The following is a 24425-nucleotide window of genomic DNA, read 5'->3' as shown; positions in this document are numbered from 1 at the left end:
AATATCTTAACCAAGCTGAATCAAGACATATATTCAAAGGCTGTTTCAAAAGTAAAGTCTCCTATTTTTTATGCAGAAAGTTGAAGAGCTACAAAGATAGGCGTGGTACCATTAAAATGAGCAATCTTTTGTGCCTCAGAATTTATATTTCTACATAGTCACCAGCATTCTCAATGCACTTTTTCCAGCGATGAACAATGGCTGTGCATAGGCACCCAAAGTGCACTTGCTCATACAGGTGTCATTTCAAAAGTAAAGCCTTCTATTTTTTTTTTTTTTTAACTCAAAAAAGTTGAAGATCTATGTATACGGACGTGGTACCATTAAAACAAATGATCTTTTGTGCTCCAAGATTTATTTTTCTACACAGTCCCATTAATTCTCAATGCACTTTTGCAAAGAATTTAATGATGCATCTGTTTCTGATACACGTCCCTGACAAAGGTTTCACATCACAGAGATGAAACTTTATGCATGAATGCATAAGTTCAATGATTATAACAGTGCAATTTATAATCCTCTATGATCCATTCGGGTGGAATAAAAAATAGGCATTTTTGAAATGCCCTTCATTTATATATATATAGTGAGAAAAAAAAAAAAAAAAAGGAACAAACCAAATTATGTCCATCAAATTTGTCTTTATTGTAAAGACTTCTGGATTAATATATATACATAAGAAAAGTAAAAAAATATCTGTTATAGTTTTTTGTTTATTTCCAGTCCTGTGAACTAAATTAATCATTTGTTTGTATGTATATATGTGTATATATATATATATATATATATATATATTTATGGAAATCGCCCCAGACAAGGCATTAAGCCATTTGATGTTAAAAAAAAGAAAAAAAATCTACTTCAAGGTATGAAAGCTTGCCAACGGAAAGTGTTAGATGAAATAATTTCTGACCCAGAAAATAGCAATTCTTCCCTCTTTGTCAGAAACATCACTCCTGGAATGTGAAGACTAAACTACAAAATTAGGGAAGCGAGAGTTACACGGCTGCTGAAAGTAAACCCAAGATCCACTTTCTCTTCTGCTTATATACTAGCAGGACCTGTGTAGAAGTGTTGCCCATCAGAAGTATAGTACAAAGCCTGAGCTTATTTGGTAAAGTTGAATGATGATCAATGAATGTTCCATACTCTCATATTTTTGTCATCGAAATCAGTGAAATTGCCCATTTTTCAATGAAATCGATTGATTGCCTGCTCTAGTTGGGGACTCCTCACGGTGTACCAGGAGAATGCTTCACATGCCTCCCCACAGTGACTTAGTCCACAATTCATTGTAGTCTATATTGCACTTTACAGAACCTACTGTTGATTTTATAAAAATATTTATATAAGCTTCTGGGTTTGACCTTTACTCCTGATCTGAAATGGAACACATACATCAAGTCTGTTGCCAAGGTCGCTGGAAAGATGGTGGGATCCTTCTACCGCTCCAGAAGATATCTCACTACTGATGCAATTCTCTATCTATATAAAAGCCAAGTACGTCCAAGGATGGAATACTGTTGCCATATCTGGGCAGGAGCTGCTAAAAACAGCCTATCCTGCCTTGACAGAATACAAAATAGACTTTGTGGCTTAGTGGGGGATGCCCTTTTCTCTACCCTGCAACCTCTCTCCGACAGAAGAGACGTTGCGAGCCTATCCTTGTTTTATCATTATTTCCATGGCAGGTGGTCGTCTGAACTCCAATCTCTGGTCCCCCCTCGCCAATCTTTCACGAAAAACACCCATCTAGCTGAATCCACTGTGAAAAATTTCCCCCACTCTTTATCTGTGCCTAAATCAAAACGTGGATTCCATGAACAAAGCTTCTTTCTTAGAACTGCACGCCTGTGGAACTCTGTTCCATCTGCCTGCTTTCCACCGGACTACAACTTGGATGTGTTCAAGTCCAATGTTAACAAATTCCTAATGAACCGCCCCCTTAAGTAAACACTTCATCAAATCTCCACACTAACGTAATGTACTTGCAATAACCTTTATCCCTGAGTGGCTTCCGGGCCTTGATAAGTGGTGATCACTGTGTAAAAAAAAAAAAAAAAAATTTATTGACTTAAATTAGTTTAAAATGCAAAAGTCAAGTATTATGCTTCATTTCACACCTTCATTTCACACTCGTTTCTTATCAAACAAACTACTGTTGATTTTATATGCCTGGCCTTACTGCTTGTGTGGTAATAAAACTTCTCAAATACACTTGTGATGTTAGACTGTAAGTTAACTTTGATCAAAATCGCCTGCTTCTTCTTTCATCAGGTTTTTTCGATTATCAATACTTATTGAAAAGATTCCGATACAAGACCTATCTAAGAACACTGCCAGGCACATAAAGTACCTTTGTGTGAAATTTTATAAAAATCGGCCCAACCGTTTTCGAATCCATAGGGAACTAACTCACACAGACACACTTCCTTTTATATAAATGTTTATATGGATTAAAGTTATCCATGGACATGTGTTCGGTATTTATCGACTATCATTATGGCTAACTTTGGCAAGACTCAAATCCACGACTATGTTAGTAATTATTTAGATCTATTTATTCGATTTCATCTCTCTGAATCAGTCATTATTTTTTTTTATTCTGATGACTATATTTATGAAATACATTTCCTGCCATTTGCGCTTCTTCTGAACATAAAGATGTACAAATATTTGAAATCACCCCTCCTCCATCTTTTGATTCCATTGTTGTTGTTAGCTAATATATTCTTTTTATGTTTTATTAGATTGACTGGCATTTGACCCTCTCCTCTCTAACCACCCCCCTCTCCCACCCCGGAATAGTCTCAGAGTTCTTTGTCAGTTCGATTTTGCAAATTCTATGTCAAATATAATTAATTCTCCTCCTCTCTTCTCTCTCTTTCTCTTCCTCTTCTCATCGCCTTTTCTTGCATCTTCAGACCCATCTCGCTCTTTCCTACATCTCTCTCTTTTCATCCCCTGCAACAGAAGAGACGCTGCGCGCCTGTCTCTGCTCTATCATTATTTTCATGGCAAGTGCTCATCTGAGCTCTATTCTATGGTCCCCCTCTTGGCAAACTTTTACAAACAAAAAAAAAAACCCACTCTACTAGCTACAACCACTATTAACAATTTATCCCACTCTCTATTGGTGCCTAAATCTAAACGCAGATTCCACGAACAAAGCTTCTTTCATAGAACTGCCTACCTATGGAACACTGTTCCATTGGCCTGCTTCCCGACCAACTACAGTATGGTAGCCTTCAAGTCTAATGCAAACAAGTTCTTGTTGAATAGTCCTCTTAAATAATCCAAATTCTACCCAACTTACATCGTTAACGATTACTACACTACCACCTTACATTCATTAACCCTTATCCTCGAGTGGCCTTTGGGCCTTTGTAATGTTGTTCAAGAACCAACTCATTGTAGCCTCAGTTGCAAAGCAGACAAAGAATGTAAAAAACTTCAGCTTTTATTTTTGTTGTATGACATTTCTTTTTTGGTTTTTTGGTTAAGAACAAAGTGTAATATCTGTTCTGATACTACACTTTTTCTGTTCTTGGTCAATGGGGGAGAAACCCTTCTAGACTGAGACAATTTTAATTTTTGTTCTTATGCACAGTGCCCCTTTTTGAGGAGCTGGATTTTCCCCACATAGAAAACCGACCTTGTGTTTAACTCTGCCCTTGTGGGGAGGCAAGTAAATAGAAACAACATTTAGCTGCTCATTCCCTTGTTACCATGTGATCATCTCCTCGAGCGTCATTCATGCCTTGCACATGATCTCAAACGTTCTCTTCCTCTCTAATGTGATCTTCTTTTTAAAGTCTTTATTTTTTTTCCTGTCGGTGACGTCATTTTGCATGCATTTGCATATGCACGTCCTTGCTGCGTTACACTTTGATAAGTGGTAACACTCTCATAAAAAAAATCTTTATTTCTCTTTTTTCTTTTTTTTTCCTTTTTTCTCTTACCTTTCTCCTTCTCCTCATACCTCTTCCACCTCTCTCTTATCACCACTCCCTCTCCTACTCTCTTCCTTTCTTCTCTCCTTGCTTTTCTGCCTCTCTCCTCCTGAAAGCCTAGCTCTTATTAATGCTCTTTCATTTTTTTCTTTTTCTTCAGGTTAGATGTAATTTTTGTAGACTTAAAAGAGTAAAAAGCCCGTGAGCCCCTCTCTCCACTTGTTAAAGACAGAAATGAAACTATTTACGTCACTTATCTTCGGACTATTGTCTTCAACAACTATCCTTTACATTATGTACGAAAGTTCTTTAAGTTAAAAGATGAATGTCAAAATCTTTAGTTTAAGAGAACAAAAATAATACACAAACCATCAACAAAAGTAATCAACACACAAACCATCAACAAAAGTAATCAACGCACAAACCATCAACAAAAGTAATCAACACACAAACCATCAACAAAAGTAATCAACACACAAACCATCAACAAAAGTAATCAACACACAAACCATCAACAAAAGTAATCAACACACAAACCATCAACAAAAAATAATCAACACACAAACCATCAACAAAAAATAATCAACACACAAACCATCAACAAAAGTAATCAACACACAAACCATCAACAAAAGTAATCAACACACAAACCATCAACAAAAGTAATCAACACACAAACCATCAACAAAAGTAATCAACACACAAACCATCAACAAAAGTAATCAACACACAAACCATCAACAAAAGTAATCAACACACAAACCATCAACAAAAGTAATCAACACACAAACCATCAACAAAAGTAATCAACACACAAACCATCAACAAAAAATAATCAACACACAAAGCATCAACAAAAAATAATCAACACACAAAGCATCAACAAAAAATAATCAACACACAAAGCATCAACAAAAAATAATCAACACACAAAGCATCAACAAAAAATAATCAACACACAAAGCATCAACAAAAAATAATCAACACACAAAGCATCAACAAAAAATAATCAACACACAAAGCATCAACAAAAAATAATCAACACACAAAGCATCAACAAAAAATAATCAACACACAAAGCATCAACAAAAAATAATCAACACACAAAGCATCAACAAAAAATAATCAACACACAAAGCATCAACAAAAAATAATCAACACACAAAGCATCAACAAAAAATAATCAACACACAAAGCATCAACAAAAAATAATCAACACACAGACCATCAACAAAAAATAATCAACACACAGACCATCAACAAGAAATAATCAACACACAGACCATCAACAAAGAATAATCAACACACAGACCATCAACAAAGAATAATCAACACACAGACCATCAACAAAGAATAATCAACACACAGACCATCAACAAAGAATAATCAACACACAGACCATCAACAAAGAATAATCAACACACAGACCATCAACAAAGAATAATCAACACACAAACCATCAACAAAAGTAATCAACACACAAACCATCAACAAAAGTAATCAACACACAAACCATCAACACACAAAGCATCAACAAACAAAAGTAATCAACACACAAAGCATCAACAAACAAAAGTAATCAACACACAAAGCATCAACAAACAAAAGTAATCAACACACAAAGCATCAACAAACAAAAGTAATCAACACACAAAGCATCAACAAACAAAAGTAATCAACACACAAAGCATCAACAAACAAAAGTAATCAACACACAAAGCATCAACAAACAAAAGTAATCAACACACAAAGCATCAACAAACAAAAGTAATCAACACACAAAGCATCAACAAACAAAAGTAATCAACACACAAAGCATCAACAAACAAAAGTAATCAACACACAAAGCATCAACAAACAAAAGTAATCAACACACAAAGCATCAACAAAAGTAATCAACACACAAAGCATCAACAAAAGTAATCAACACACAAAGCATCAACAAAAGTAATCAACACACAAACCATCAACAAAAGTAATCAACACACAAACCATCAACAAAAGTAATCAACACACAAACCATCAACAAAAGTAATCAACACACAAACCATCAACAAAAGTAATCAACACACAAACCATCAACAAAAGTAATCAACACACAAACCATCAACAAAAGTAATCAACACACAAACCATCAACAAAAGTAATCAACAAACAAAAGTAATCAACACACAAAGCATCAACAAACAAAAGTAATCAACACACAAAGCATCAACAAACAAAAGTAATCAACACACAAAGCATCAACAAACAAAAGTAATCAACACACAAAGCATCAACAAACAAAAGTAATCAACACACAAAGCATCAACAAACAAAAGTAATCAACACACAAAGCATCAACAAACAAAAGTAATCAACACACAAACCATCAACAAAAGTAATCAACACACAAACCATCAACAAAAGTAATCAACACAAACCATCAACAAAAGTAATCAACACACAAACCATCAACAAAAATCACTTTAAAAAAAAAACAGGTCAAAGAGCGCATTAACTTTATGTTGAAAGATTTAAAAAAAAAAATGTATAAAATATCAATAAAATGGCAAAAGATATTTTAGATAACTTAATCATATGGTATCACAAATATGAGAACTACTATATTGTTTCTACAACAATTAAAATAATCCTAGACATGATTACAGAGTCGGAATTCAATAGGAGCTTTATACAAAGACATATGTTCAGTAAAAATATCATACAAAACCCGATGAGCAATTTTTATAATTTGCTGTTGAGATAAAAGAAAACAGACAAACGAATGTAATAATTTATGACGGATCCTGAGTATCTTTGATTGTAATAATTTGTGCATAGTCATTAGTTTCCTATGTCATACATAAAATTCGTTGCCAAGGCCGCTGGAAAAATGGTGGGATCCTTCTATCGATCCAGTAGATATCTCACTGCTGATGCAATTCTCTATCTATATAAGAGCCAGGTACATCCAAGGATGAAGTACTGTTGACACATCTGGGCAGGAGCTGCTAGAAAGGACTTATCCTGTCTTAATAAAGTTCAAAATAGACTTTGTAGCCTTGTAGGAGATGCCTTTTTCTCTTCTTTGCAACCTCTTTCTCACAGAAGAAATGTTGCGACCTGTCTCTGCTTTATCATTATTTTCATGGCAAGTGCTTGTCTATGCTCCAAACTATGCCCCCCCCCCCTTGCCAAACTTTCACGGGAAACACTCGTCTAGCTGAAAACACTATCAATAATTTCCCCCACTCTTTATCTGTGCCTAAATCTAAACGTAGATTCCATGAACAAAGTTTCTTTCTTCGAACTGCATGCCTGTGGAACTCTCTTCCGTTTGCCTGCTCTCCAGCTGACTACAATATGGTTGTCTTAAAGTCTAACGTAAACAAGTTCTTCATGAGCCATTCCACTTAAGTTAAAAAATTTACCGAATTTCCATTACTAATGATTACTATATTATACAATTGACTACTGTACACTCTTTAACCCTTATCCTCGAGTGGCCTCTGAGCCTTGATAAATGGTGATGCCTATGTAAAAAAAAAAAAGTTCTTTAACCCAAGTTTATACAAAGATATATACATGTTGGTGGTAAACGAAATCTTCAGATTTTTCAGAAATCTACCACTCGTCTTTCTCGCTTAGGCAGATTCTAAAAACAAAAGCCCCCAATCTAATAGACCCTGCACTATCTGCCAAGCTATAACCTCTGTCCCATCACTGCAATGTTGCATCCTTGTGCCTGTTTTATAAGTATTTTAATTGCATGTTCTCTGATGAATTCATAGCACTTGTACTCCGTTGACATGCATAGCTCCGACTAACCTGTCAAGTAGCAAAATCTCACCCCGTCACTGTATAGGTCCGTAGATGTCGGAAAGTCTTCTACTTTGATAGTTTCTTCCTTCAAACTGCTTCTCTGACTGTACTAATATGCAGAAGTTTAAATGTAATGTGAACAGGCATCTTGTTATTCAACTCCTTACAATCCGCTGTTAAACATGATCTCAAATTGTTATCCCTTATGACTAAGTGACAATATGCCTTGTTTGTGGGTGAAAAAATTCAAATTACTTTTATTTTTAATTTTTTTAATTTTTTATTCCCCCCCCCCCCATTTTCACCCCAAACAAAGCACAATGCCACTTTGATGTAGAGAGCTATAACCGGGGGCATAAGTTGCAGGGATACACTATGTAGGGAGTTGAGCAGCAAGATGTCTGTTCACATTACACTTGAACTTCTGCATGTCAGTACAGTTGGGAAAGCAGAATTCCAAAACGGAGTTCCAAAGTCTAGCAGTTCTGGGGAAGAAACTATTAGAGTAGAAGGCTTTCTTACATCCAGGGATCTCTACTGTGTAGGGGTGGGATTTTGCTGCTTACTGGGTTTGTCGGGGGTATTTACGTTGAGGGGGGGGGGTGCAAGTGCTTGTAGTTCGTCGGAGCATTCATAATTAAAATGCTTGTAAAACAGGCAGAGGGATGCAACATTTCGTTGATGGGACAGAGGTTAAAGCTTAGATGACAGTTTAGGACCTATCAGGTTGGTGAGTCTTTTAAACCCTGTCCAGGAGTGATGGACTAGTAGCAGATGCACCAGGAGGTTTTCCTTTAGTGTTTTTGTCATTTTCTTATGTTGTATTATAAATACGAACACAATTTAATTGCTATGACAATTTCAAATTTAATAGGAGCTTCATATAAAATCTATATAAATTATAAAACTCTTTGGACCGTCCACACGCCCTTGCTTGCATCTTGTCTATCAAAAACATTGTTGTCATGGAAACCAGCTTGTATTTAGTAAAATTCACAATCCTTTCCACAGTCCAATCATATTGAGTGCAAATAAACTTCAGCCTTTACTTAACTTGTAGACATAGTTTCATGATTGAAACTGTTTTGATTTCGATTCTAGCTGATGGCAAATCATATATATATATATATATATATATATATATATATATATATATATATATATAATCACTTTTAAAGTTATAACTATGTTTTGGGTATAATATGATATGAAATAATTGACTCCATAATAATATATACAAAATCTGCATGAATTAAAATGTTAATATTTAAGCGTATTTTACAACCTGGCAACGCCAGGTGCCCCTGCTGGCATCATGCAGCACTCAATCAGTAATTCTTTTTATATGGAATTGAGATAGATGATCAAATAAATAGACAAACGAATGTATAATTTATGAACGGCTCAAAGTATTTTCAATAGCAATGCTTTGTGCATAGTCATTAGTTTCTTATTTTTTTATTCCAAGTTTATACAGATATACATATAGTGTGTGCTGTTGTTGTTGGCAAACAAAATCTTCAGTGTTTACAGAAATAAATAGAAAACTGCTTAATTGGCGACACTGGCTTTCTCCTCCTCTTCTTCTAATTCCTGGATATGCCTCTGGTATAATCAATGTGTTATTTTTAGTAACTTTTTTTTTTTTTTTTTTTTTTTGTAGTGGCAGTTTTTATTTATATTTCTTGATGTATTTGAATGTTGTGCGAGAGGCTCTTTATTTTAGAAAATATTTTCTTTCAGTTGGACATTCTAACGCCAGAACATTCACATTCTTATATCAGTGAAATGATCTGGTTCCCATGGATTATGGTAAGAAAACAAAGGCAATGCTAGAAGCCAGTGCCCACTGTACTCCCCTTCCCTTATAGAGGGTCCTCCTTTTCCCCCTCCCTATTGTGTTCCTCCCTTTTTTATTATTTTTATTTTTAGAAACATTTTTTGTTCCCATCCACTTTAGCTAGTACCTATTTAGGGTTATTTAGTTAGTTTAGAAAGATTTAAGTGTTCAATATATATATATATATATATATATATATATGAGAATGTGTGAGGACAACTCTCAACATAATCTATTCACCGAATCTTTGATCCGCAGACTTGAAATTTGGTATATAGGATATTCAAACATGTGGAAAACCTTTTAATTGGCTTTCAGCCAGAAAAAAAGGGCTGCTAAGGGGGTCAAAATTTAAAAATTGCTACTTGTGGGTCATCGGATTTTTATCTGTTTGTCAAATGTGCATGCACAAAGCTTCCTTATGTTAAGAATAAGTAGGTTTGAAAACACTTTTTAAAGATCGTGGCACGCTGACTTGATGGTTACTATACTTGACTCACTGTCTTTAGGTTTCTGTTTTGATCTCAGCTCGAGTATTTTTTTTTTTTTTCTTACAAGTGAACTGTTTAGAAAAAAACATACTTGCATGCATATGTCTCAGTTTCTTTCTGTTTTTATATTTCATCTTTTTTAAAAGAATTTAATGTTATGTTTAATACTGGGCAATGCCTGTGCATCTGCTAGAATATATATTAATTAAAAGAAAAAAAAAACGATGAAAACTTAGCCCGATCTCATTATAAATTTATTTCACCCCCATAAACCTTGACAAACCCTCTCATTTGTTAAGGCCCTATTGAGTTGAAATAAATTCATGAGATCTGGTTGAGTTCTGGTTGTTTTTTGTTTGAACTTTTATTTATTCTCTACTATATAGTGAGCTTTTCCACTTAAGATTTCCTACAGGAATTGACTTTTTCTTTACGGATATAACATGTATGATAAAAATGTTATTTATATAAATATAAAAAAAAAACACAATGAGAATGTTTGCTAATCAGGCAGAAGAACAAGGTTCAATCTTCAATTAAGTCATACCAAAGACTTAAAAAGTGGTACTTGATGCCCTCCTAGCACTATAAAGATAGGTTCAAGGGCAAGTGGAGTAATCCTGAAGTATAAAAGGCTATTATTATAGGGGGTAGACAAGGTGAAGACTTGAGCAGCAGGAAGTTCACATACTTAAATTTCTACATTTTGGTATGGTTGAGGAGGGAATTCAAGAGACAACCAGTCTGAGGAAAGAATCGATCAGAGCAGATAATGTTCCGACCCTAGAGACGTCAGGAAGGTTGGGGCATTTACGTTAAAGATTGCAAGTGCAGTAAGGTCATCGGAACACAATCCATGGAACAAAGCACAGGGATGCAACACTGCGGTTATCTGACAGAGACTCAATCTTAGGAACCAGTACAGCTAGAAATTCTCCTGTGCACCGTGTTAAAGAGGGAGAGAATAGTGATTGTTGCATATTAGCCCTCCTGGGGTCTGAGCAAGAATATTATTGTGTAGATTGCATTAGATTTGTTTTAAAGTGAAAATGCAAATCAAGAACAGATATGGTTAGATGACGTTTTAGGAATTTAACTTGACTAGATTCTATAAACAATAATAATAAGGAATTTTAGATTAATGAAAACATGTTTTCAGAAAAAGAAATGTGCATTAACAATAATATTTAGGTATGTGATACAGATGTTGGCTGATAGGATTCTTTGTGGACATGCAAATGACGTAATCGCGAAAAATTTGTTCAATATATACACGGACGTTAGTTAAGAGTTGGAAGTCGGTTGAGGAGGTCAGTCCAAGAAGTCAGGGGAGAAGACACCGTGGAAGCTGGTGAAGTCAAGATCCGAAATGTGAAGTCAAAATGGTGTATTCTCCGAAATGTTGACGGTGTATGAATAAATGTTATATAAAATATAACTTTGTGTGACGTCATCTTTCGAAGAAACAAGTATGTAAATTCGTCCCGGTTGTTACTGGTCATGTTAAATGTTTATCAAACTCTTAAATGTTTACAGACTCTGTCTATTACATAGACTGTTATTATTATATACACTCCTCTTCTTATTCACCAAAAAAAACATTTGTCTAACTCTCCATTAATGGAACATCGTCTCCTCTCGTCGTTTGAAGCTCCCCTCTTGTACAAGTATTTGTTATCCCCTCAAAATGACATGTCAAGATGTCCACGTCATCGTTTTCAGTCTAACTCAAACAAAACATTGTTCATCGATAATTTGATCCCCCCTCCCCCAACTATCTAACAAGTTTACAGCAATACTCCATGCATTGGCAAATGGTGGCTTTGTACAGATATAAGATACTATCAGGTGTGTAAAGTTTTCTAACCTGGTAGAGAGAGCCAACCATCTTTGCATCAGACTTGGCAGTACCTTCTATGTACTTATTCAACTTGGCTGAGAAAGTCAGGCCAAGGGTATATTTACCAACCATTTCTGTCTTTGCTTATAACGGCAATTTGTTATCAATATCTCCTATTTAAGTCTATTTTCATTCCAACTTAAAATAAAAAAGTAAAAAAAAAAAAATGTATCCATCCTGGACCCTACTCTCTTCATAATCTTCATCAACAATCTCCCAAATCACATTCTGAGATCTTTCGTCAGCATCTATGCAGATGATACTACCATCTATGGCAACACTTCAAAAACCAACAATGACCAGCATCTTTCTGATTCTCTCTCCTCTAAACTGGAGTGTGTTGTACAATGGGGTGAAAAAAAAAAAAGGTTAGCTACCCTTTAATGCATCCAAAACAAAACTTCTGTCTTTTCACCACCAATGCTCAACTCCCCAATTGAAATGAACAGATTTCTCCTTAAAAAAGCACCTTGCTTTGAAAAACTTCTAAGACTGACCTTTGCTCCTGACCTGAAATGGAAGACCTATATCAGATGTGTTACCAGAATTACTGGGAAAATAGGGGATCATTCTACCGCACCAGAAAGTATCTCACTCCTCATGCTATCCTTTACCTCTATAAGAGTCAAATACCTCCCTAGATGACATACTGTTGCCATATTAGGGGTGGAGCTAACTCCTTGCCTTGAAGTATACAAAACTGTCTTTGGAATTTGGTGGGCGAGGATCTTTTTGCCTCCCTATCTCTTTCTCACAGAAGAGACGTGTGTTGATCTTCGATTTATCGGCGAAGGACCTATGTTTTCAGTGGCGTCCGTTAGTCCGAACTATTGCCAGATAACTGTCCATTAGTTTTTCCTGAAATTTTGCCACAAATTGTATTTCATTAAATAGATGTGCACAGTAAAAAAAAATTTTTTTACAAAAATTCCCATTGCGCCTCCAGGGGCTCAAAAGAGGTAAAAATGCCCCAAAATGGCCAAAAATTACACATTTTGACCCATAACTTTTGATCAATCCATTAGATTTTTTTTAAAAACTTGGCCAAAATGTGGAGCCCATTGTTCTTAATATAAATTCAGTATGGGTGACCCTGGCGAAATAATGGTTTGCGCCCCCCGTAGGCTTTTAGTGCTAAAAACATCCCTTTTTGTGGCTCTTTTTTCATATTTCTCAACAAAAACTTATGTCTGACTATATAGTATTTTTTTACGGTGGCCAACTCAAATATACATGTGTTACGGCCTGAAACTGCACCGTTATCCATTTACACTGGGATTCGGCATCCCCAGGGGCTCAAAAGAGGTCAAAAATGCCCCAAAATGACCAAAAATGACACTTTTTGCCCCATAGCGTTTGATCCATCTATTAGATTTTCCTGAAACTTAGCCAAAATGTGGAGGCCATTGTTTTCATGGTAGGTGCTCGACTGAGCTCCAATCCATGGTCTCTTCTCATAAAATGTTTGTAACAAATACTTGTTTAGCTACAACAACCGTCAACAATTTCCCCCACTCTCTACCTGTGCCTAAAACTAAACGTAATTTCCACAAGTAGAGTTTCTTTCCTAGAACTGTCAGTCTTTGGAACAAGATACTGTGGGACTGCTTCATTCTTTAACTCTAAACTGGCACTAATTTCATCCGGCTGGGTGAATTAGCCATTTTATGCATTAAAGGGAAGTAACCCTGATATTTTTTCAAGGAATTAATTTCCTTATGCCGACTCATACCTCGAGGAATCTATATAAAAAAGGGTTAAATATGTGTGTGTGTGTCCAGAGGGAGAGGAATAGGCTGGCTGAAGGAGAGAGAGGAAGCGGAAAGAAAAAAACAAAAAAAAACAGAAGTTTTTATAGAAATATGTTACACATTTGTTTCAGGCAATGCTGGGTAATATTGCCAGTGTATTTATAATAATAATGATAATAGGAAAACTTATTTTTTTGATATTCATTTAAAAATTAAGGCAATTATTCTTTGTATTCAAAAAAAAAAAAAAAAAAAAAAAAAAAATCAAAATTAGTTTCATCCCATTCAGCTTCCTCCTCCACAACAACTTGTGCTTGGTTCTTCCTGATTCTGGTCTTGCTTCCGTGTTCATGCCTCCTCCAACCCCAATAATTTACAAAGCACTATGATCGCTGTATGGCAACATTTTCAATGTTGTCATACTCCATAGTTGACCGCTATAATTGCGTTCTAGCCTTTTCTGCATTGCTATGTCGTGTTTGTAGAACAAATATATATATATATATATATATATATATATATATATATATATATATATATATCACACACACACAGTGTAACCTGGATATACAGAAAACATATGAGACATTAACACAGGCTCTAATTTGGGATATAATCCCAAATTAGAGCCTGTGTTAATGTACAATGTAACCCGGATATAAGAGCGTTTTGGCGGAAGAAGTCTCTTATATCCGGGTTGCACTGTATATACTTTTATTTAATTTCAAGTCACCAATTTACATCGACCGATGAGGTCATTATTTGACTAAAACATTACCATTGTCGCTATCGGGATTATGTAAATTCTTTGCTTGAAATTAAATAAAAGTATATCTTGCCTCTTTCATTTAGCACTATTAATAACCGCATTAAATGCATTGGTTTTATCTTTGGATATCTTTAACATTGAATTATATATATATAGTAAACCATCCAGTAACAAGTATTGAACATGACTTTGCAAGTCATGTTATTTGGAATCTTCGGATCACTGTTCTCATCTTTTCGATGTTGTCAGAATCCATACTTAACTGCTAAAATTGTATTTTAGCTCTTCCTCCATTGCTGTACCGTGTTTACATAGTGTCCATATTATTTGGATTCTTTGCAATACTGTTCTCATCTTGAGTGTCATTTTCATAATGTTTCGGTTGATGTAACCTCCCGATCTTTTTTAAGTGTATCTTGTTGAACTTGGGGAATCTTTCTTTTTAACTTGGGGAATCTTTCTTTTTAACTTGGGGAATCTTTCTTTTTAACTTGGGGAATCTTTCTTTTTAACTTGGGGAATCTTTCTTTTTAACTTGGGGAATCTTTCTTTTTAACTTGGGGAATCTTTCTTTTTAACTTGGGGAATCTTTCTTTTTAACTTGGGGAATCTTTCTTTTAAACTTGGGGAATCTTTCTTTTAAACTTGGGGAATCTTTCTTTCAAACTTGGGGAATCTTTCTTTTAAACTTGGGGAATCTTTCTTTTTAACTTGGGGCATCTTTCTTTTTAACTTGGGGCATCTTTCTTTTTAACTTGGGGAATCTTTCTTTTTAACTTGGGGAATCTTTCTTTTTAACTTGGGGAATCTTTCTTTTAAACTTGGGGAATCTTTCTTTTTAACTTGGGGAATCTTTCTTTTTAACTTGGGGAATCTTTCTTTTTAACTTGGGGAATCTTTCTTTTTAACTTGGGGAATCTTTCTTTTTAACTTGGGGAATCTTTCTTTTTAACTTGGGGAATCTTTCTTTTTAACTTGGGGCATCTTTCTTTTTAACTTGGGGAATCTTTCTTTTTAACTTGGGGAATCTTTCTTTTTAACTTGGGGAATCTTTCTTTTAAACTTGGGGAATCTTTCTTTTAAACTTGGGGAATCTTTCTTTCAAACTTGGGGAATCTTTCTTTCAAACTTGGGGAATCTTTCTTTCAAACTTGGGGAATCTTTCTTTTTAACTTGGGGCATCTTTCTTTTGAACTTGGGGCATCTTTCTTTTTAACTTGGGGCATCTTTCTTTTTAACTTGGGGCATCTTTCTTTTTAACTTGGGGCATCTTTCTTTTTAACTTGGGGCATCTTTCTTTTTAACTTGGGGCATCTTTCTTTTTAACTTGGGGCATCTTTCTTTTAAACCTGGGGCATCTTTCTTTTAAACCTGGGGCATCTTTCTTTCAAACTCTGCACGAAACTTCAAATGGCACTGCTAATTTAATTCACACAAGGACCTGTGGTGTAGTGGATAAAATACTTGGTAAAATACAGTCGTAAGTTATACTCTTCTGGAGGTTTTGTGAGTGATACTCAAATCACAATTGTAAATTACTTAGGACTTCCATTCAGTCATGACTGGCAGAACAAGAACATGCTACTCCCCGTGGGTTAAAAAGTTCTGTTTGAACTTCCGTGCAGATTCTCGTGTTCGACAAGATACACCTGAAGAAGTTCGGAGGTTACATGAGCCTAAAAGTTGTGCAAATAACACTTAAAATGCAAATAACACTTAAAATGAAAACGGTAATTTGAATTATCCATGTAATATCAATTATTAGTCTTCATCTAAAAAATTCAGAAATACTTGTGTAGTTTTGTACTCTGTTTATTTCGAGATAACAGGGGTCTTGGACATATATACGATCCATAATGCTCATCATTTTTAAATAGGAAGCTTCATAAAATTGAAATAAGGTCTCAGATTTTTTGTATGGACCACCGTTAAATAACTAGTGATTTAATTGTTAATTGAAAATTTGTGATAATTTAGACGAGCTGCATCCAAGTATTTATGTATATTATTAAATATTTCTTGCTAAAATTCTGATGATTTTGTTTTTTTGCTTGTTTGTCACCGTGCACACTTTTCAGCTCTACATTAAAGTGTTAGATGACGAAAGGGAAGGTGAATGATAAAAGAAGTGATGAAAGGAATATAATATAAATAAACCTCTCTCATTTATTTCCTCTCTCTCTCTCTTTAGCCTTCTCTCCTCCCTCTCTACCATCTTTTCTTTTCTCTCTTTCCCTTCCATTTCTCTCTTCCTTCTGTACTTCCCTCTCTTTCTACCCTCACTCTTTCTACCTCCTCCCTCTCCCTCTTTCTTTTTCTACTTCTCTCTTCCCTTATCTATTTCTACCTCTTCCTTCTCTCTCTTCCCCATCTTCTTCGTCCTATATCCCTCCCATTCTGCTCCCTCTATCTTCCCTTTCCTATCTCTCTCTTCGCTTTCTCTCTCCCCTCCCTTCCTCTTTCTCTCTCTCTCTCTCTCTCTCTCTATATATATATATATATATATATATATATACGCCCTCCCTCTTACCCCTTCTTTTCCCCATCTATCTTCCCCCTCTCCATCCCACTATCTATTCTATTAACCCTTTGTCTTTGTCTTTTCTATATTTTCCTTCTCTTTCCGCCTCCCCTTTCTACCTTCTTCCTTATTTCTCTCTTCTGCCCTATTTTTATTTACGTCATTCATCTATTTTCACTATTTCTTCTCTCATTTGCTTTTTATGTTATCCACCTTTTGTGACATCATCCAAGGTGCACTGTGACAAGATAAGAAAATCTGCAGACTTTTAGAACCTTGAGGGTCTAGTATACTAGCGTCTAGTAGACGGATCCGTGACCCTTTTAGTCAAACTGGAGAACCCGTATCGATCACTATATTCAACTCGTGTTCAGTCAGCCATGATAACAAATTAGCCGATCATAGCTGATAGAATGAGAACAATCTACATCCTTTTATTAAATAAACGTTTTACAAATGAAGTGTATATTGTTTGTTAATTGTTTTTATTAACTTTAGGTTATCATATTTAAAAACGATCAAAATTGAACTTTATACAAAATTATTACATTATTTTAATTAGTTTATTACTATATATATATATATAGAGAGAGAGAGAGAGAGATAATATATTAATAGTAAATTCTATTACCTTCTCTACTTAACACGTTACTGCAGTTTCACTGCATTACCAATTCTAAGAAATGTACCTGACTGATCTTTAACATCTTATAGTAATTCCATTTGTTAGAGATAAGCCAGGTACGTACATTTTTAAAGAACGATATTGCCATGAAACTGCAGTAAAATTTTAAATATAATGTATTTATTATTGAGATAGCCCTGTCTGAAAAGATATTGAGTCCTTCGCTTGTTTGCTGTCTTGATTTTGTACTGTTCTGATCTGACTTTGGGAATTTGTTATTCTTTTTATTTATATTCTCTCTCTCTCTCTGTCATATATATATATATATATATATATATATATATATATATATATATATATGAGTTATAGTAAGTTATGGAACTATATTTATAGCTACGCAAAGGTTTCCACATTTTCATCCTCGTAAGAAATCATCAGGCTAAAATGCATGGAATGTTACAAGTTTTTTTTTTTTTTATATATGTGGATGAAACATGGAAGCTTTTGTACAGCTTAATCGCCATAAATATATCTTACTACCTCACTCTATTCAGGTATTGAGTACTTTTGAGGCAAATACTGAAAATCAGTATATAAACATAAAATAAAATTCCTTATAACATTTTATGTAGATACATGAAATATATATATATATATATATATATATATATATATGGTGTAGTTTTGGACTTTTTTTTAGAAGTGAAAAACTTTAAATTGAAAACTTTTTCTTTAATTGCAGATTTGGTAACTATTAGTTGTAAATGCCAAAAACTAATCTTTGGAATAAGCTACATTTTTGTCTAATTTTTTTTTCTACAATTAATTTTGATTTAAAGTTCGCTGCCGCTAAAAAGAAAAAAAAAACGTATAATGTATGCATATAAACTATGCATTACAATATCTGTTTATTGTTTCAGAATTTCATTGATCCTGTCGGTCGATCAAACAGTAAGATGGTTTCTATCTCTTAAACGACATGTCAGGTCCAATGAAACCCTGGTATACCAAACAACATTGTAATGTGTAGTTTTAAATAATATACTTTATATTAAATCTTGTAGAACTAAAATTGAGCACTTTATTGTTTTTTATAATAATTTATGGTATTTGAGATATATATAATCATGACACCCTACACTGATGATTCCCAAAAGGATGAAACACTAGTGTCTGTAGGCATTAAAAAAATTATATATATATATATATATATAGTGGGTTATAGTTAACTAATATAATCTCTGGCATAGTGCTAGTGGAAACAGTGACAGGGCAAATTAGTTCCTTCATTTTTTTTTCTCTCCTTTTTTACATTTCCCAATCTTTCCTTTTTATTTAATGATTCAAGTTTTTTTGGTCTTATTTCAATAATTCTTAATTAATATGAATTTTATCTGAAAAGAACTTTTATTTTTATAATTTCATCAACATATATTTCTTATAAAATTTCAAATAAAATAAAAACTTATTTTTTTAGATTTTGTAATTAAAAGTGTAAATGAAGACATTGTGTTATTTTTATCTGCATGATTTATCTGTTAATTTTTATTGAATATTTTTCAATAATATTAATTTTTATTGAATATTTTTCAATATTAATTTTTATTGAATATTTTTCATTAATTTTAATTTTTATTGAATATTTTTCAATAATTTTAATTTTTATTGAATATTTTTCAATAATTTTAATTTTTATTGAATATTTTTCAATAATTTTAATTTTTATTGAATATTTTTACAATAATTTTAATTTTTATTGAATATTTTTCAATAATTTTAATTTTTATTGAATATTTTTCAATAATTTTAATTTTTATTGAATATTTTTCAATAATTTTAATTTTTATTGAATATTTTTCAATAATTTTAATTTTTATTGAATATTTTTCAATAATTTTAATTTTTATTGAATATTTTTCAATATTTTAATTTTTATTGAATATTTTTCAATAATTTTAATTTTTATTGAATATTTTTCAATAATTTTAATTTTTATTGAATATTTTTCAATAATTTTAATTTTTATTGAATATTTTTCAATAATTTTAATTTTTATTGAATATTTTTCAATAATTTTAATTTTTATTGAATATTTTTCAATAATTTTAATTTTTATTGAATATTTTTCAATAATTTTAATTTTTATTGAATATTTTTCAATAATTTTAATTTTTATTGAATATTTTTCAATAATTTTAATTTTTATTGAATATTTTTCAATAATTTTAATTTTTATTGAATATTTTTCAATAATTTTAATTTTTATTGAATATTTTTCAATAATTTTAATTTTTATTGAATATTTTTCAATAATTTTAATTTTTATTGAATATTTTTCAATAATTTTAATTTTTATTGAATATTTTTCAATAATTTTAATTTTTATTGAATATTTTTCAATAATTTTAATTTTTATTGAATATTTTTCAATAATTTTAATTTTTATTGAATATTTTTCAATAATTTTAATTTTTATTGAATATTTTTCAATAATTTTAATTTTTATTGAATATTTTTCAATAATTTTAATTTTTATTGAATATTTTTCAATAATTTTAATTTTTATTGAATATTTTTCAATAATTTTAATTTTTATTGAATATTTTTCAATAATTTTAATTTTTATTGAATATTTTTCAATAATTTTAATTTTTATTGAATATTTTTCAATAATTTTAATTTTTATTGAATATTTTTCAATAATTTTAATTTTTATTGAATATTTTTCAATAATTTTAATTTTTATTGAATATTTTTCAATAATTTTAATTTTTATTGAATATTTTTCAATAATTTTAATTTTTATTGAATATTTTTCAATAATTTTAATTTTTATTGAATATTTTTCAATAATTTTAATTTTTATTGAATATTTTTCAATAATAATTTTATTGAATATTTTTCAATAATAATTTTATTGAATATTTTTCAATAATAATTTTTATTGAATATTTTTCAATAATAATTTTTATTGAATATTTTTCAATAATAATTTTTATTGAATATTTTTCATTAATAATTTTTATTGAATATTTTTCAATAATAATTTTTATTGAATATTTTTCAATAATATTAATTTTTATTGAATATTTTTCAATAATAATTTTTATTGAATATTTTTCAATAATATTAATTTTTATTGAATATTTTTCAATAATATTAATTTTTATTGAATATTTTTCAATAATATTAATTTTTATTGAATATTTTTCAATAATTTTAATTTTTATTGAATATTTTTCAATAATTTTAATTTTCATTGAATATTTTTTAATAATTTTAATTTTCATTGAATATTTTTTAATAATTTTAATTTTCATTGAATATTTTTCAATAATTTTAATTTTCATTGAATATTTTTAATTTTTATTGAATATTTTTCAATAATGTCCCGTTTTATATCTTATTTCAATAAATCATTTCACAATAGAAATACTGAAGATCAATAAAAGTGAAGGAACTGATTTGTCTTGTCACTGCTTCCGGTAGCGTTACGCTGGAAATTAGGAAGTATGTTAGCTGACTATAACCATATAGTGGGTGTTTTTGTGTGTGTTTTCTGTTTAATTAACATTGTTTTCATTTTTAATTTCAGGGAGCATCCTTGGGAAATGTGGTTACATCCATTCCCAGCCTCGTCAATACGAAGGCGGTGGAAGAACTCTTTCCTTATCCTTTCCATGACTTGATGGTGTGGGCAGTCCTCATGAAACGGCAGAAAATGGCTTTATTCATGTGGCAACATGGAGAAGAAGCTATGGCAAAGGTGAGATGATTTGTAGAAGTGTTTTTTTAATGTTAATGAGAAAGAAAGAAAGAAAGATGGTAAAATAAAGAGCCAAAGAAAGAAAAAAAGAGAAAGAAAGAAAAAAAGAAAAAAGAGAAAGAAAGAAAAAGAAATGGAAGAAAGAAAGGAAGAAAAAAAGAAACAATGGGACAAAAAAGTAAGAGAGAAGATAGTAAAAGAAAGAAAGAAAGACGATAGTAATAGAAAGGAATAAAGAAACTATGGCCAAGATGAGATTATTCACAGAAGTGTTTGTCTTCTGTGATGTTAATGAGACTTGTTTGTGTTATCCTCATTTAAAATACGATTGATTCTAATATTAACCCAATGTCATTAGCGAGATATGTAAGAGAACAAGTGAAGTGGTCCATTATCGATAGAGCATATAAATATACTCCCAGTAAATTTTAAATTGTATTTTCAGGGCAAGTGCTCGTCAGAGCGTCAATCTATGGTCTCCCCTCGCCAAACTTTCACGGAAAACACTCGTCTAGCCAAAACCGCTATCAATAATTTCCCATATATAAAATATCTTTGCCTAAACCTAAACGTAGATTCCATGAACAGGGTTTCTTTCTTAGAACTGCACGCCTATGGAACTCTGTTCCGATTGCCTCCTTTCCAGCTGACTACAATCTGATTGTCTTCAAGTCCAACGTAAACAAGTTCTTGATGAACCGTCCCCCTAAATAATCCAATTTACAAAATTCCCACTACTTATGTTTACTATGCTATAATCGCATTGACTAATGTATACCCATTAACCCTTATCCTCGAGTGGCCTCTGGGACTTGATAAGTGGTGATTCCTGTATAAAAAAAAACGATCCTTATATATAGCCTAAAAATTTAAGATAGTGGTATTAGATTTTTGGTGTGGTTTTCACAATACATTTATTGAGTGGATATTAAAATATTCAATACTTTAATTATATATATTAATTAAATTATGAAGGAATTATAAGGAAATTTATTCTTGTATTGAAATAAAATTAAATCAAAGGAAGTAACTCTAATTAAAATCTAGAGCTGCTTATGAAATTTTATAACGTTGGGATATGGTGGCACTAGAATGTTTTTTTTTTTTTTTTTTCAAGTTACAATGTGGAATGCAAAGTTTTTCAGCCCCTAGTTATGGTATTTGCCCCACCATTATTTATAATGTTATTTGATTATAAACATATATTATTATATAATATATAATATTATTATTGTAATATATAATATTATTATATGTTGTTCTGTATATAATTATAATAATACATAATATTATTATATACTGTTCTGTATATAATTATAATAATACATAATATTATTATATACTGTTCTGTATATAATTATAATATATAATAGTATTATATACTGTTCTGTATATAATTATAATATATAATAGTATTATATACTGGTCTGTATATAATTATAATAACATATAATAGTATTATATACTGGTCTGTATATAATTATAATAACATATAATAGTATTATATACTGTTCTGTATATAATTATAATAACATATAGTAGTATTATATACTGTTCTGTATATAATTATAATAACATATAATAGTATTATATACTGTTCTGTATATAATTATAATAACATAATAGTACTATATACTGTTCTGTATATAATTATAATAATATATAACAGTATTATTTACTGTTCTGTATATAATTATAATAATATATAACAGTATTATTTACTGTTCTGTATATAATTATAATATATAACAGTATTATATACTGTTCTGTATATAATTATAATATATAATAGTATTATATACTGTTGTGTATATAATTATAACAATATATAATAGTATTATATACTGTTGTGTATATAATTATAATATAAGTATATAATAATAAGTATATACTGTTCAGTATTTTGTAACTAATTTTTAATCCCGGGTTTCTGCCGTATTCGATACTTTAGTTATATATATTAAGGAAATTTACCCTTGTGGTGAATAAAATTAAATAAAAGGAATTAATAATATTTATATTTAAAAGTGCAATACATTGCTACTCCTCACTAGAATCAGCTATTTGTTCCTTGAGTTGTAAAATAAACAGAATTTAATTTAATTTCAACTTTATAGATTTTTCAGCACAAATCAAAATGGTTTAATTAGAAACTACATGAAAATTTTGCAGGCATTTTGAAGATTATAATACTATTCTACGGTTAAAATTTTATGACAATTGGTAAAAAAAAGAACCTATATTTTCAAACCAATAAAATATGCCCAAATTTGCCTATATCGTGTCCTGGCAGACAGCATCAGTTTTGCTGTTTTGGTTGTCTTCCCTGTGGCCTTGCCAGGTCACTAATATATATATATATATATATATATATATATATATATATATATATATATATATATATATATATAAAGGAACTTTATCTCTGTATGTGTGTGACAGTTCATTCACTATGGACTCCTAAACGGCTGGGCCGATATTTTTGAAATTTCACTCAAATGTATTTTATGTGCCTGCCAGTGTTCTTACATAGGTTTTGTACTGGAATGTCTTCGATAAGTATCTATATTAAAAAATATCCGATGAGAGAAGGAATGGGCAATTTTGACCAAAGTTAACGTCTTACACAGCCTAACATCATGAGTACATTTGAGAAGTTTTATTACCACACAAGCCGCAAGGCCCGACACAAAATCAACAGTAGGTTCTTTGATATGACAGCGGTGCATTCGAAATGAATGTTTATGTACGGAGCACAATTGAACCATGATACTTGGATTTTGCATTTTAAACTTTAATTCAAGCCATTATCATTGCACATGTATAAGGGTCCAGCATATAAAATCAGCAACAGGTTCTTTGATATGACAGGGGCGCATTCGAAATGGATGTTTCTGTTTAGAGCACAACTGAAGTATGATACTTGACTTTTGCATTTTAAACTTTAATTCAAATCATTGTATATAAAAATAATTTTATAAAATTAACAATAGGTTCTCTACAGT

At 31.4% G+C, this 24425-nt stretch overlaps 1 protein-coding gene across 3 annotated transcripts in view; it reads left to right on the top strand.

Moving 5' to 3' along the window:
• Window positions 1-24425, top strand: part of LOC145297722 (transient receptor potential cation channel subfamily M member 3-like) — a 790615-nt gene that overhangs the window by 657666 nt on the left and 108524 nt on the right. For all 3 annotated transcript variants that reach the window (XM_080143937.1, XM_080143936.1, XM_080143938.1), the window contains one exon: window positions 21250-21420. In XM_080143937.1, the coding sequence (XP_080000063.1) occupies window positions 21250-21420 (171 nt within the window). The remainder of the gene's footprint in view (window positions 1-21249; window positions 21421-24425) is intronic.

Source organism: Euprymna scolopes, chromosome 18, assembly GCF_053919585.1.
Source record: "Euprymna scolopes isolate OS-2025 chromosome 18, ASM5391958v1, whole genome shotgun sequence".
In the NCBI taxonomy this organism is placed as follows: domain Eukaryota; kingdom Metazoa; phylum Mollusca; class Cephalopoda; order Sepiida; family Sepiolidae; genus Euprymna; species Euprymna scolopes.
Note: the sequence above shows the minus strand (reverse complement) of the source record. Positions and strands in the feature narration are given on the sequence as shown.